Raw genomic sequence first — 15,631 nt, 5'->3', positions numbered from 1 at the left:
TTAACTTTAACAAAGAGACTTTGCAAAGAGAAAGACTTTGAAGTGGCTAACAGATATCTTGCAAAAAGACCGATATTTGTATCAGTCAGGGTTCATTTGTAAGAGGAATAAACCCCGGTAGCTATTCTAAACAAAAAGGGTTCGTAGTAAGATTCAGGCACTTACTGTGATGGTTAATTTTATGTCAGCTTGGCTGGGCCATGGTGCCCAGACATTTGGCCAAATGTGATTCTGGATGTTTCTGAGAGGGCGTTTTTGGATGAGATTAACATTTACATCTATTGACTTTTGAGTAAAGCAGATTGTTCTCCATAACCTGGGTAGGCCTCATTCAAAGGCCCCAAGAGAACAAAAGATGCCCCCCACCCCCGCCGCCCCGCGAGCAAGAGAAAAATTTCCCAGCAGACAGTTTTTTAGACTTGAACTGCAACCTTGTCTCTTCTCAGGGTAGCCAGTTTTCCAGTTCACCATGCAGATTTTGGATTTGCCAGTTTCCATATTTCCTTAAAAAAAATTTTTTTCCTTAAAAAAAAAAATCTCTCCGGGCGCCTGGGTGGCTCAGTGGGTGGAGCCTCTGCATTCGGCTCAGGTCCTGATCCCGGGCTCATGGGATCCAGCCCCGCATTGGGCTCTCTGCTCAGCAGGGAGCCTGCTTTCCCCTCCTCTCTCTCTGCGTGCTGCTCTGCCTACTTGTGATCTCTCTCTCTCTCTGTCAGATAAATAAATGAAATCTTTTTTTTTTAAGATTTTATTTATTTATTTGACAGAGATTACAAGTAGACAGAGAGGCAGGCAGGGGGCGGGGGGAGCAGGCTCCCTGCTGAGCAGAGAGCCCGATGCGGGGCTCGATCCCAGGACCCCGGGATCATGACCTGAGCTGAAAGCAGAGGCTTTAACCGAGCCACCCAGGCACCCCAAATAAATGAAATCTTATAAAAAACCCCAAAAAACCTCTCTTCATATATATATATGTATGTACCATATACATATCACAATAATATATGATAATTATATATATTAATACCTCTATATCTATAGATTACCTATTGGTTCTATTTCTCTGGCGAACCCTAATACGCTTATAAAATCACTCAAAGGCCTGGAGGAGAAAGCTGTAGGCTTGGTGTCCAGGAATGACCTTCTGGCAAATTCTGCAGAGTTTGCCCACCAGAGAGCTCCTACTTCTCCCACAACCAGGGAATTCAGGAGACTGTTGTGGGACTATTGAATTCAGGAGCAAATTGGGAGGACTGATTGTTCATCTATAGTCTCAGCTCCAAGCTCATTTGTCTCTGCTTTGTGTGTGCTCCGTGCTCCATGATTGTAGGGCTGAAAACCGACACACTGCATTTTCCTGAACTCTTTGCCATCTTCTGATTAAGTTCTGCCAAGGAGAGGGGCGCCTGGGTGGCTCAGTGGGTTAAAGCCTCTGCCTTCGGCTCAGGTCATGATCCCAGGGTCCTGGGATCGAGCCCCACATCGAGCCCCACATCGAGCCCCACATTGGGCTCTCTGCTCAGCAGGGAGCCTGCTTCCTCCTCTCTCTCTGCCTGCCTCTCTGCCTACTTGTGATCTCTGTCAAATAAATAAATAAATAAAATCTTAAAAAAAAAAAAAAAGTTCTGCCAAGGAGAGAAGAAGGGAACAGCAACTTTCTTCTTGCTTCTAGCTCAGATCAGCATCCTTACAATAGCAGCCTAGCAGCCTGTCGTCGCTAGGGTTCCTAAAAAGAAGACCAGGGTCGCCCTCAGGATGGATACCTGTGGAAAGGAGGGGGAATGTAGCAGGATTGGGCAGGGGAGACATGGAGCTGTGATATATTCCCAACAAAGACAGCCCCCCGACCCTGCGGCAGCTCTGGATGGTTTTCCAGAATTGTCTTGAGTTGGGATGAGGAACTGGGGTCTTTAGACCCCCACATTTATCAGTGGTTGGATGTAGGCTGCCCGTGGAAAGAGGTGTGAATTTAGGCAAAACAGGTTTCTTTAACTCAGGCAATTCCCAAAGACAGTGACAGACAAGCCCTCCTGGCACCTGGAGAAGTTCTTCATTCTTGAATGGTGTTCTGGGTCATTTATCATAACACCCACTGCACGGTGGAACACTCTAGCTCCAGCTGTAATACTGCAGCGGTCCCAGTACTAGCTGCTCTGTAGCCCCTAAAACACACCGGTAGTCCAATATGCTGTGTGCCATGGATGGTCAGAGAACCAGCTCCAAGTTCTCTCCTCTGAGCCTAGGCACCTGCAGCAGGGAGCTCCCTTCAGAAGTTGGAGCAAGAGTGGCCATCGTGCCTCCTTGGAGGTTTGCAGGTTCCAGTACAAGGTATCGATAGTCTGAGAACCCATCCAGTGGGGACTTGTCGCAAAGATCCTGGATTCTGGGAGCACCATCTATCTTTGTTCCTTCAATCCTAGAGGTGAGAGCTATTTTATTCCATTGCTGATATTTGGGTTACTCTGGTGTTCTTTTTTTTTTTTTTTTTCCTCAGTCAGCTTTCCAAACACCTGTGCGACCAAATCTCTTAATTTAAACGCTGTTACTTGAAATACCTAGAGTAGTTCTATTTTCCTGACTGAAACCTGATGAGTAACACTGCTCCAGTTAAAAGAAAATGTGGGATCATGAGGTTATCACCGGAACTGTTGACTTCAAGAGTGTGCCCTGTGGTTGGGACTCTGCGGTTATGAACTTGTCCCACTGCTTCTTGACATCTGTGAATCTTGAAACTGGGGATGCTGCCGTGGAACAAAATGAAAACAGCGGGAAGAAGGCCTGCACACCAGTTCTCATGCTCTCTCTCTTTCTCTCGAAGAAATAAAATCTTAAGCAAACAAAACAAAAAAAATAGGCTGCTAGATTTGGGGTGCCTGGCTGGTTCGGTCAGTGGAGCATGTAACTCTTAATTTCAGGTGAGTTTAAGCCCCACACTGGGCTTGCAGCCTGCTTAAAATTTAAAAATTAATAAATAAACTGCTAAATTTATGTGGTGGTTTGTTAGGGCACCAATAGGAAACTAATAGAATAAGAGAAAAAGACTCTCGGATAGGCATTAACCCTGCCGGATAATTTCTGTGTTTGTCACCATCTGCCTGCAGGGGAGAAGCCAGCCCAGCTTGAGAGGTTCCTGGGACTGAGGCAGGCCAAGCCCGGACATGCCCTGGCAGTCTGATCAGACTTCCATCCCTCTTCTGCCTTTTCCAGGATGTCCAGAGTGGAGTCGTAGAGTGTCTGTGACCCTTTTCTGACTTATTTTGAGAGTGCTTAATAAACAAGAAAGGGCAGGAGGGAAGTTACCATGCAGCAGAGGAAACTTTAGAAGGTGATGGATATGTTTATTATTTTGACCGTGGTGAGGGTTTCACAGATGTATTCATAGGTCAAAATTGATCAAATTGCAAACTTACGTTATAAATATCTGCAGTTTATTCTATGTCCGTGATACCTTGGTAAAACCATATAGGAAAAATAGACAAGGCTAAGGCATGAAAAGAGAAACCATAGATGGGGAGAAAATATTTGCCAGACAAGGATCTGATAATGGCCTTTCATCCGGAATATATTTTTTAAAACTTGCAACTCAGTAGTAAGACAAATGAGCCAATAAAAATGGGCAAAAATGTTGAACAGACAGTTCCCCAAGGGGAATATGTGGGTTGCAAAGGAGATGAAACCATGCTTGTCATCGTTAGTCATTAGGGAAATGCAAATTAAAATCACAATGGGATTAAAGAGGGCACGTGATATGATGAGGGCTGGGTGTTAGACTGAACCAATGAATCATTGAACATTCTATCAAAAACTAGTGATGTACTATATCTTGGCTAATTGAATTAAAAAAAACAGAAAAAGGTTAAAAAATAAATAAAAAATAAAAAGGAATTCCCAACATTAAAGAAATAAATAAATAAAAATAAAATCACAATGAGAAAAAAATAAAAAGGAAATCACCATGAGATACCATTACTCACCCAGACGAATGACTGAAATCAGAAAGACTGAAAATACCAAGTGCTGGAGAGTTCAAGATCAACAAAACTCGGTGAGGGCTGGACCTGGGTTCTCTTGGTCATCACTGTGTCCCACTGTCACACAGGTCAGGGCCTAGCATAGAGCAGGTACTTGGTAAATGTGTACTGAATAAACGAATGAAGTACTTTGAGAGGATTTTTTTTTAAAGTAAGTTCTACACCCAATGTGGGGTTTGAACCCACAACCCTGAGATCAAGAGTCATACCCTTTACTGCCTAAGCCTGCCAGGTGCCCCAAGAAGACATTTCTTGATGATGACTAGAGTCCAAGGGCAACTGGCTGCTCTCTTCTGGGGATCCTCCAAGATAATGTCCCAGCTCGGGGGTGATGACTTCACAATAGTTGTTTTTTTTTTTTTTTTTAAAGATGATTTATTTGAGAGATAGAGTGAGAGAGAGAGATCATGAGCCAGAGGAGGGAAAAACTAGCAGGAGAAGCAGACTCCCCAATGAGCAGGGAGCCCACTTTGGGGATTGATCCCAGGACCCTGGGATCATGACCTGAGCCAAAGGGAGACGCCCAACCGACAGACCCACCCAGGCGCCCCGTACAATAGTTGTTACATTCCTTCATTCATTAATCATACTTTCCTGACATCTACAGAGTCCAGGCTTTGGCCCTTGATCCTGGAATCCAATGTGGCCCACCGTCCCAGCCCTCTGACAGCTCAGAGGCCACATTAACAAAGAGCCCACACATGGGGTGAGTGTCATGTGCAAAGCGTGGAGGAAGAAAAGCAAGGAGTGACTTACGGATGGGTCCCGTGAAGGCTTCTCAGAGGAAGAGCTGATCTTGTTAAATCTCAATGGATGAAGGAGAATTTCCAAAGCTCCCCAAGGACAAGGTCTTATCAATACACCCATGTCAATTTCCCCTTTTACATGCCTGCTGCCTGCAGGGGTGAGAAGGCTAAACTCCCATTTCTCAGACTCCCCTGCAACCAGGATCTGCCTTACATTTGGGTTTGTCCAATCAGATGTACTCATACAAGATGTGAAAGAATGGCGGGCGTGAGGCAGAAACCGCTCTTCTCCCTGCTCCACCATCATGGAAGGGTTGGCTTTTCTGGGATGGTCTTTCTGATCAAAGCCATTTCCTTTTTTTTTTTTTTAAACACTGTATTCATCTATTTGACACAGAGAGAGAAAGAGAGAGAGAGAGCACAAGCAAGGGGAGTGGCAGGCCGAGAGAGAGAAGCAGGTCCCTGGTGAGCAGGGATCCCAATGCTGGGCTTGATGCCAGGACGCTGGCACTATGACCTGAGCTGCAGGCAGATGCTTAACCGACTGACCCACTCAGGCGCCCCTGATCATGGCCATTTCCTGAGGGTGGTTGTCCATCACTGGGACAGATTCCCAGCTGTGTTGCCTTCCTGAACATGGCAGTGGAAGCCAATTCCTAATTAAGCAGTCAAGGTCCTGATCAAAGAGAAGAAGTCAGCCCTTGAAAAACCTGTCTATGGTTTGGCTCCTGAAATTGTACCAGGATGGTCAACACAGAATCTGTTTGAAGATCTTTTTCTTTAATCTGACATAGAAAGAGAGTGCGAGAGAGAGCGAGAGAGGGAACACAAGCAGGAGGAGTGGGAGAGCCGAGCAGGGAGCCTGATGCGGGGCTTGATCCCAGGACTCTGGGATCATGATCCGAGCTGAAGGCAGATGCTTAACAAATGAGCCACCCAGGAGCCCCAGCACAGAATCTATTTGTTCTGATATTTTTGTTAGCCATTTAACATCTGATAATAAGGCCCTTTCTGCCACAATTAACTAGCCTCGGTCCTGGTCTCTGTAAGGAAAGATGTGAGATCGTTATGGCTATTTAGCAAATCCCCACAAACTTTGTGGTGTCAAATAGAAATTTATTCTCTTGGGACACCTGGGTGGCTCAGTGGGTTAAGCCACTGCCTTCAGCTCAGGTCATGATCTCAGGGTCCTAGGATCGAGCCCTGAATCGGGCTCTCTGCTCGGCGGGGAGCCTGCGTTTCCCCCCCTCTTCTCTCTGCCTGCCTCTCTGCCTACTTGTGATCTCTCTCTTTGTCAAATAAATAAATAAATAAAATCTTAAAAAAAAAAAAGAAATTTATTCTCTCACAGCTCTGGCAACCAGAAGCTCGCCATCAATATCACTGGGCCAAAATCAAGGTGTGCTCCCTCCGCAAAGGCTCCAGGGGAGATTCCGCCTTGCCTCTTCCAGCCTCTAGGGGCTACCAGTCTTCCATGGCTTGTGGCCACATCACTCCCATCTCTGCCTCTGTGGTCATATCACCTCCTCTCTCTCTCTCTTTCTTTCTCTCTCTCTCTTTTTTTAAAAGATTTTTAAAAAAGTAATCTCTACACCCCAGTGTGGGGCTCAAACTCACCACCCTGAGATCAGGAGTCAAGGCTCCACCGACTGAGCCAGCCAGGCACCCCGTCTCCTCCTCTTTTGTGTGGGTAATCTCTCAGTGTATCGCACTTACAGGACACTTGCCATGGCATTTAACTCCCCCCATCCCCTCATCCAGAATAATCTCATCTCTTCTTTAATTTAATCACATTTGGGAAGACTTCCCTGCCCCAGTAAGGTCACATTTCATTTTTCAGCCTGTCACATGGAACAATGTAGGACCTTTCTTAGAGCACCTGTTTCGCCTCAAGCCAGATTCCCCTCATCATCCACCCGAACTGGATCATCATGAAACACTTTGTCTCTTTCTTCCTCTAGATTCACTCTCTGCTCTGTCCTAGGTCTCAGAATCTGGATCGCACCAACGAGGACTCCCTTCCCTTCTGTCTTCCAGCTGGGGTTGGCCATAACCACTTCCTCCCACGTCCCTTCCAGTTTGGGAATGGTAAGTTTGCGGCCATTGGCTGGGCCTGGGACTCTCCCTTTGTTGGTTACCCTTAACCACGCCCTGTCTCTGATCATTGCTGCTTAAGTAAGTCCCTTCCCTCATTTGACTGTGACATGGGTGTGCTACAGGGATCCTGGTTGACACACAGTCACATAGTCATGCCTACTCTGATCCCTAGCAAGAGGAATGGGACTTCCATGATTGGTTTTAGGTCAATCAGATTCGGCCAAGAATAACGTGGGGGAGGGGATCTGCCAAAAAGACACGAGAAATATTTTGTCGGGCTGGGAACAACTCTGTCTCCTTTATCCGTTTTGGAGCTAGGACCCTGAGATAATGCTTCCTCCTTGTTTGACAGTTTATATGTTAAAGCTTTTCTTAAAGTAATGGTACATTGATTAAGTATGGAGTCCTTACTTGTGCCAGGGACTGGCAGCTGACATGACTTAATGTTTTTAATTCCCACAATCACCTGGTGAAGAAAGATATTGGAACTATTTTATCCATTGGAAACTAAGAGTTGAAGTGACTTGCCCAAGGTCACACAGCAACTCGGTGAGCAGACTTGAGATTCTAAGATCTCTCTGACCTCAGAGTTCATTAAAAAAAAAAAAAAAGATTTATTTATTTCTTTGAAAGAGAGAGAAGGGAAGGGGCAGAGGGAGAGAGTCTTTTTTTTTTTAAGATTTTATTTATTTATTTGACAGAGATCACAAGTAGGCAGAGGCAGACAGAGAGAGAGAGGGGGAAGGAGGCTTTCCGCGGAGCAGAGAGCCCGATGTGGGGCTCGATCCCAGGACTCTGGGATCATGACCTGAGCCAAAGGCAGAGGCTTTAACCCACTGAGCCACCCAGGCGCCCCGGAGGGAGACAGTCTTAAGCAGACTCCACACTGAGGGCTCAGAGCCCTACCTGGGGCTTGATCTCACGATTCTGAGATCACACCCTGAGTTAAACCAAGAGTCTGATGCTTAACCAACTATGCCATCCAGGCACCCCAGAGTTCACATTTTTAACCACTATGATCATACTATCTTCTTTATCATACTGGAGACACTTCTACCTATCAGGTCGAATACTCATTGCTTTGCATATATTATTTTGAATCCACAAAACCTATGAATACATCTCACCAACTTTTCTGCCCCGCTGAGATCTAACTCATCATCATAGCACACCTAGACTCCCTTATCCACTCCTAGGCATGCCAGTCCCTTCTCCTCTTACAAGGCCAGAATGTTAGACGCATACATTGGAACAGCGGCTTCCTTGCTCAAAAACCCTGTCGGGACTCGCTGTGTATCCTCCAGGAAATCCAAGTGCTTTGAAGATCTCACAGACGCCGTAGGACCTGGCCCTTGTCTACCTGGCTAACCTTGCTCCCAGCGTGGAGCTCTGGACTCCAGTGCTAGCCTCCTCTCTGCTCCTCCAACTGACGACAAGCTCCTTCCCCAGTCTGGAGCTCCTTGAGGATAGGGGCTGCAGCACAGTACCCCAATACATGGCAAATAACTGACAGCCAGGAAACAGCATCCACGCGGAATGAGTGTGTAACTGAATGGGTGGATATTGACAAATGCATCTTTAGAAGAAAAGTATCACTAGGCTATTTTCAGAGGAAGAACCTAGAAGTCAGAAAAGGCTAGTATGTTACTGAAAGTAACTTGGCAAATAAATGTCCCATCTGGGTATCAGATTCAGGTTGGCCTTCCTCCTCTTCACACCACCTCCAAATGATTGCTCCCAGCTAGTCAGTGTAACACCATTTAATAAGTGAAAATAAATACTTCAGGGGGGAATGGGTGAAAACACAGGTACACAGGGCATACAGATAGGAGGACACATAAATAGCAGGATCCAAAAAATATCACAACAAGGGGGAACTCTGACGTTTGTGATCCCCCAATCCCTCAAGAAATGAGACCAACTTGGGTGGGGAGATAAAAGATTCAGATTCATAGAATCTTTTTTTTTTTTTTTTTTAAAGTAAGCTCCACACCCAGCGTGGGGCCCAATAGAACTCATGACCCTAAGATCAAGACCTGAGCTGAGATAAAGAGTGAGAGGAGGCTTAACCCACGGAGCCACCCAGGCGCTTGAAATTCCCAAATTCACAGAATCTCAAAGGAGGTGTTGAAGGTTCAGATCAGAGGTCCAGCCCCGTTATGGTGAGAAGAACCCAGGACAATGGCATGAGTAAGACTGTCTCTGGGTACTTGGCAGAAGGGGGTGGGGGGTAGGGAAGCAAAAGACTGTCAGTGGCCAAAGTGGACCGAGGTTTGAAGTTTCTTCCTGAACAACCTTGTAAAGATAATAGGGCAATGCATCCCGCGGAAATATCGCTGCACCCCGGGGGAACTCGGTCTGGTCTTGCGAAAAACACCCGCCCCTCTGGCCCTCAGGGCAGGTGAGTAGAGGTCCGGCCAACACACGCTGAGTCTCCCGAGCCTCAGTGCCCACTGGCTGAGACACCCGCCTGCTCCAGGGGGCCAGCAGAAGGCAGCCCCCCGCAGCCGGCCGCCTGCAGACCCGCGGGTCCCAGGTAAAGCCGCCGCGGGGATCAGAGACAAGGCCCCGAGTTCGCCACCAGCTTCAGGTCCCACGTGAGCAGGCGCAGGAGGTTGAAGATGACGCTGGCTTCGTGGCACCGAGGCGAGTCCTGGAACCCGGGAAGGAGGCGGAGCCGGGCTGAACCAGGAATTCCCTTTCGGGCAAAGTCCCCTCCAAAGTCCCCTCACCGCTCAGAGTCGGAGCTCCCAGCCCGCCTCCACCTCCCACGGTCCTCCCTGCGGTCTAACTGCCCCATCGCCTGCTCCACTCACAGCTCTCCGTGTTGGGGGACGCCTCCTCGGTGGCCGCAGGGACTTCCTCCGCGAGCCCAGCCGGACCAGCTCGAGCTGCAGGGGGGACACGAGGGCCATGGAGACGGCGAAGAAGCGAGTGTCCCGGCCACTCGGCCCGCGACCCTCCCAGCCACAGACCAAAGCCCGGATCGGGGGACACCGACACCACGCGAATCGTGGCTGCGGAACAGACCCGCCAAGCCGGTGGGCTTGGGCTGGAGGCCGGGGGCGCAGAGAGAGCTGGGAGGACCCGAGGGGCCGGGGGCGCGGGCGGCACTCACGCAGGCCCCCACATCCCGTCGCGCGGCCGCCAGCAGCTGCAGGGTCGGGCCGGTGCCGGGGAACCGATCAGGGCTCGGCAAGCGGCTCAGCACCGCCTGGGCGTCCGCCAGGTCCCGGACCACAACGCGGAGGCGCGCGCACGACTGCGGGGGGAGCGGACGCCAGTTAGCGAGGCCGTGCTCCCTACCCGCGCCGTCCCCCATCCCCCGCGACGGCTCGCCCCCCTCACCCAGGGCGGCGGACGATCCCTCCTGGGGCGGAACGAGCAGTTGCGCGGCCTCCAGCTCAGCGTCTCCTCCTCCTGCGGGACAAGGGCCGGCGTGAGGCTGGGCCTCCTCGCCAGGCCCCCGAAGCGCTGCGGCGGCGGGGATTCCTGCACGTAGAACGCGCCTGGCCGGGACGGTTGTGCGGATTGTGCACGGAACCTCGCAAGGCGCGAACGCTGGCTGAAGGCACCCGGTGACGCTTGGCCTCGCGCAGCGGGTCCTTTGGTCCGACGTGGAGCCCAGGCCGCCTGCAGGGGGCGCCCTCGGGGCACTGGCCCAGAGGCGGGGTCGGTGCTCCCGCCCGCTCCCCGCGGCGGCCCGCAACATCCGCTGCTCAGAATCCTGGCCCGAGATCCGAGCCGCCCTGCGGGGCGCTAGGGCGCTAGAGCGCCAGGGCCGTCGCACACCGGGACCAGCGGCTGGGGCCCGGCGGGCCCTCGGGCTCGGGGGACCGGGTGGGGACGTCTGGGCATCACTCACGTAGCGGTCCCTCAGCGCCTTGACGGCCGCCAGCGCCCTGGGGTCCAGCGAGCGGTAGTGGGACAGGAGGCAGCGCCGGGGCGTCGCCACGCCGGGGTCCGCCGCCTCGCCCGCGGTCACCAAGACCCATAGCGCCACGGCCATGGCGGCTCCGCCCCTCCGCCCCATTTCTGCTCCTGCAGAAAGCGACGGACGGCAGGCAAGACGCCCAGCCCCTGCCTCTGCTGGGCCTCGCACACCGACTGATGCTCAGAGCTCGGGTGCCTAGCACACGCGGTGGCGGTGGCGGTGGCGGTGGCGGTGGCGGTGGCGGGAGAGACCAGGAGCCCGGAGACCCCCTCTCTGCGTCGGCCTCTCTGCGCTCGCTTCTCCCCTGCGGAGTGCCCTGGGTGCCTCCTTGGTGCGGCCGCGGGACGGGCCTCCCACTGGCCCCGGCGTGGTGCCCACCTCCGACAGCGGTGCCTGCGCCCTCCATGGCGGCTTTATGTGTGCGGCGGAGACCCGGTGAGCCATCGGGCTTTCCCTCGCCATCCCGCTAAGCTTTCTGAACGTCAGCGCTGGCGGCAGGCCGGGTGGGATGCCTGCCATGGAGAAAAGGACTTTACCCACACGGGGTACCGTGCCAGCCCTGACTCTGCCCCAAAGTCTGCCACCAGTTCTGGTCTCCGTCCCATTCTATATCCCATCTTCTTGTCATAGCCTCGGGGTCCTCATCTCCGTTGTATATATGTTACAGAACTGTAAACGGCTGTGTAACAATCAGCCATTGTATAGGCTTACTGTGTCCTAGACCCTGTTTTAAGAAATCCATACATAGGGGCGCTTGGGTGGCTCAGTGGATTAAAGCCTCTGCCCTCGGCTCTGGTCATGATCCCAGGGTCCTAGGATCGAGCCCCACATCGAGCCCCACATCGAGCCCCACATCAAGCCCCACATCAAGCCCCACATCGGGCTCTCTGCTCAGTGGGGAGGCCTGCTTCTCTCTCTCTCTGCCTGCCTCTCTGCCTACTTGTGATCTCTGTCTGTCAAATAAATAAATAAAATCTAAAAAAAAAAAAAAGAAAGAAAAGAAATCCATACACAGGTGTCACCTTTTTGGAGAGAGATTTTATTTATTTATTTGAGATAGAGAGAGAGCATGAGTGGGAGGCAGAGGGAGAGGGAGAAGCAGGCTCCCTGCTGAGCAAGCAGTCCCATGCAGGACTCCATCTGGGGACCCTGGGATCACGACCTGAGCGGAAGGCAGACGCTTAACTGAGTGAGCCACCCAGGCACCCCAAGGTGTTACTTTTCATTCCTCAAAAAGCACTCAGCAAAGGATGTCTTATTATTACCCCAATTTTGTAGATCGGAAAACTGAGGCACAGAAAAGTGAAGGAACTTTTCCAAGGTAGGCAGTACCTGACAGAGGCCGTCTTTGAACCTACACAATGTCCAGCCCCAAGGCTTTCTCTCTAAGCCAGTAACTGCCCCTGCATATCTGATTCAGTTTCTCCTCTCTCTCCATCTCCATTCACCTGGTTCCATTCCTTCTTCTGCGCTCTGTAGAAGCCTCTCTTGGCTCTTGTTCCTGTTTCTGTCTGATTTTGTCTAGCTCCATATTTATCTCATTCCTTTTTCTAGCAATCATCCAGCCCGGGACTCCTCTGTCTGTGTCTGTCTGTCTGTCTGTCTCAACCTCCTTGTTTTAGTTTAAAAATAAAATCTACTTCACCTTGGAACCACTGTTAAAAAAAAAATCTACTACTTTTTTGATAGCAATAGTAATGCCAGTTCATGGAAAATACAGAAATGCATAAAGGAGGAAAAATAATACTTTTTTTTTGTTGTTTTCTCCCCTCAGCCTAACTCTGGACCCATGTTTCCAATGTGTAGCTATTTGATGTCTGTTTATTTGTGCATATGTTTCCTGATTACCAAAGGAACACATTTGAAGATTCAGTCAATGCAAAAACACTGGACTTGGTGAGTTAAAGGAGGTCTTTAATCCCACTTCCTGGAGGTGATTCTTTTTAACAATTAGCAACAATTCCATGTGCTATCTCCCCCTCTTGTTAAACACCCCCCCCTTTTTTTTTTCTTTCTAGAAATCATTTCTCCTAAACTGAAACCAGGCTGTACATGGTTTGGTAGCTTGTTTTTTGTTTATGTCTTACCATTATCTCTCATTTGCATTTCTCCACATCTTTAATGCTACTGTACCAGTTAGGGTCCCAGCTGGAAACAGATGGCCCAATCAATTTAGGATAATTTGAGGTGGGTTTAATACCCGGAGAATTTACAAAGGGTTTGGGTGGTAAAGGTAAAGGTAAATGACCAGGGGCAGTGCAAGGCCCTGGGGCCCTGGATGGGGGAAGGTCTGTCCTCCTTAGGCCCAGGGGAAAGGGAAAGGGAAAGGGGAGGGAGTGGTTGTTTGACCTGGGAAGGAGAATCTTTTTTTTTTTTTTTTTTGGGAAGGAGAATCTTGTTAGCAGGATGGACAAGTGTACAAATTGTCATGACCCTGCAGGGAGGAAAGCCGGGAATTAAATACATTCTCAAGTCTCAGAGAATAAATACTCTCCTTTCCTCTCCCTGGGCCTTCTATGAGGCCTCCAGTCGGCTGCACCCCCATGGAGGCCAAAGGCCAGCCTCCTGGGATGTGGCAGCAATGAGGGGGAGCAGTCAGTAGGAAGAGTTGGGCTGGAGGGGCAGTGGGAAACATCCCACATATAACACTATTAAGGCTTTCGTTCTAATGGGATCATTTAGTAACCAATCCCCTCCTGGTAGGCATTGAGGTTATTTCCAGGTTCTGTTAAAGCCATGGTTCTCCAGGCTGGTGAGAGGGAGGTAGCAATTTTTTCATTCTCTTAACTGCTGAAGTTTTTAAGTTGAATAAAATTTACCTGCTGAATTTTTTTCTTTTGTGGGTTATGTTTTCATTGTATGGAAAGCCATACCAAATTCAAAGTCCCCTAGATTTCCTCTGTGCTGTATTCTAGTAGTTTATAGTTTGCACTTTATATATTGAGATCTATGATCCACGGTGAATTACATGTGGAATTATCACACAAATGAGGGGCTCAGGTCATGATCCCAGGGTCCTGGGATAAACCCCTTGAATTGGGCTCCCTGCTCAGCAGGAAGTCTGCTTCTTCCTCTATCTCTACCCCTCCCCCCACTTGTGTGTGTGCTCTCTCTCTCAAATAAATAAAATAAAATAAAATAAAATAAGAGTTGGTTACTTAACTGTCTAAGCCACGCGGACACCCCTGTTCATTGTTGTTGTTGTTGTTTTTTAAAGTTTCTTTTATTTATTTAAGAGAGAGAGAAAGTTGGGGGAGGAGCAGAGGGAGAGAATCCTCAAGCAGCCTGCTGGCTGAGCACGGGAGCCCAACCAGGACGCTGAGATCATGACTTGAGCTGAAACCAAGAGCCAGATGCTCAGCGATTGGGCCACCCAGGCACCCCTGTTCATTGCTTTTATGCAGGAAAACCACAGACTTTTGTATGTTAACTTTGTGTCCTGCAACCTCGTTATAATCATGTATTGGTTCAGAAATGTGTTTTTATTTTTTTAAAAGATTTTATTTTATTTTACTTTGACAGAGAGAGAGAGATCACAAGTAATCAGAGAGGCAGGCAGAGAGAGGGGGGAAGCAGGCTCCCCGCCGAGCAGAGAGCCCCAGGACCCTGAGATCATGACCTGAGCTGAAGGCAGAGGCTTAACACACTGAGCCACCCAGGCACCCCCAGAAATGTGTTTTTAATGCATAATATAAAATACACATGGCTATGCAGAAAACTCATTATATTGAAACCCAGTTGCCAAAACATAAAAGCAAGTTTGTAATAAGTAATGCACATGCCTCGTTATCAATGCATTAAGTAATAAGATACTGCAATGGGGTTTAACAACCACTATCCTTTTGAGGTGGTAATGAGAGTAAATGATATGTCAAGACACGTGTCACATCTGTAGCGGACCGTGAAAATATCTGATTTCTTTCAGTAACAAAGTCACAGTTTCTGCTATTACCGTTGTGGTTTGTTGCTTACATTCATAATGGAAAGACATGCTAACTTTCATTAGAGAGCAGTGAAAACGAAAACGCATCTTTTTCTCGTGCAAGTTCAGCCTCCCCTGAGTCCTACTGTGGGGTGATCTGCGGACCTCAGGTTAAGCTAGACCTGCAGCAGTTAAATAGAATGAAACAGATCTATATGTGTTGACACGGAAGAATCTTCACGACATCCTATAGAGTGAAACGAAGTTATATGGCTGAACAGTACCCCTGGCGGGGCACTACCTTTGTTCAGAAGAACTCACAAGTGCAAACGCAGTTCAGTGGAGAAAAATAGCCTTTTTCACCGACAGTGCTAGAGCAATTGGACATTCACGAGCCAAACAGTGAACCTTGATCTAAACTTCACACCTAAAATAAAAGGAACTCAAAATGGACCACAGACTTAAATGTAAAATACAAAGCTAGAAGACTTTTGGGGGGGGGAAATCACCAAAAACACCTTTGGGATCTAAAGCTTGGCAAAGTTTTTAGGCTTGACACCAAAGGCTCGATCCGTAAGAGGACAACTGATGACCTGGACACGACTGAAAGCTTTTCCTCTGCAAGAGACCATGTTAAGTGGACGGAAAGTCGAGCTAAAGTAAAGACTGGGAAGCAATATTTGCAAATCACCTACTGGATCGCGGACTAGTACCTAGAGTATACAAAGAACTCTGAAAACTCAACAGTAAAAACTTAAACAGTCCAGGGGCACCTGGCTCCTTCAGTGGGAGGAGTGTGCAACTCTTCATTTCGGAGTCCTGAGTTCAAGGCCCATGTTGGGAGTAGAGATTACTTAAATAAATAAAACTTTAAAAAAAGTTAACAGTCCACATGGGAAATGGG

At 49.1% G+C, this 15,631-nt stretch overlaps 1 protein-coding gene across 1 annotated transcript; it reads right to left on the bottom strand.

Moving 5' to 3' along the window:
- Nucleotides 1-9,425: 9,425 nt before the first annotated feature.
- LOC111161398 (interferon lambda-4-like) lies at nt 9,426-11,211 on the bottom strand. Its single transcript, XM_022525015.1, has 6 exons — nt 11,184-11,211; nt 10,737-10,912; nt 10,220-10,291; nt 9,990-10,133; nt 9,688-9,762; nt 9,426-9,524 (listed from the first exon to the last, which is right to left on the bottom strand). The coding sequence occupies exons 1-6, from the start codon at nt 11,209-11,211 to the stop codon at nt 9,426-9,428; spliced, it is 594 nt and encodes a 197-aa protein (XP_022380723.1).
- Nucleotides 11,212-15,631: the final 4,420 nt, after the last annotated feature.

The sequence above is a fragment of the Enhydra lutris genome, unplaced genomic scaffold (genome assembly GCF_002288905.1).
Source record: "Enhydra lutris kenyoni isolate GAN:26980312 unplaced genomic scaffold, ASM228890v2 scaffoldscaffold85, whole genome shotgun sequence".
Lineage (NCBI taxonomy): Eukaryota > Metazoa > Chordata > Mammalia > Carnivora > Mustelidae > Enhydra > Enhydra lutris.
Note: the sequence above shows the minus strand (reverse complement) of the source record. Positions and strands in the feature narration are given on the sequence as shown.

Bases quoted from the DNA above. Each gene is read 5' to 3' on its own strand.
- LOC111161398 (XM_022525015.1), bottom strand. From the start codon at position 11,211: ATGGAGGGCGCAGGCACCGCTGTCGGAG. The intron at 10,292-10,736 runs GTGAGTGATGCC...CTTGTCCCGCAG, and splicing joins AGGCGCTGAGGGACCGCTAC to GAGGAGGAGACGCTGAGCTG. The intron at 9,525-9,687 runs GTGAGTGGAGCA...CCCGGGTTCCAG, and splicing joins GTCCCCCAACACGGAGAGCT to GACTCGCCTCGGTGCCACGA.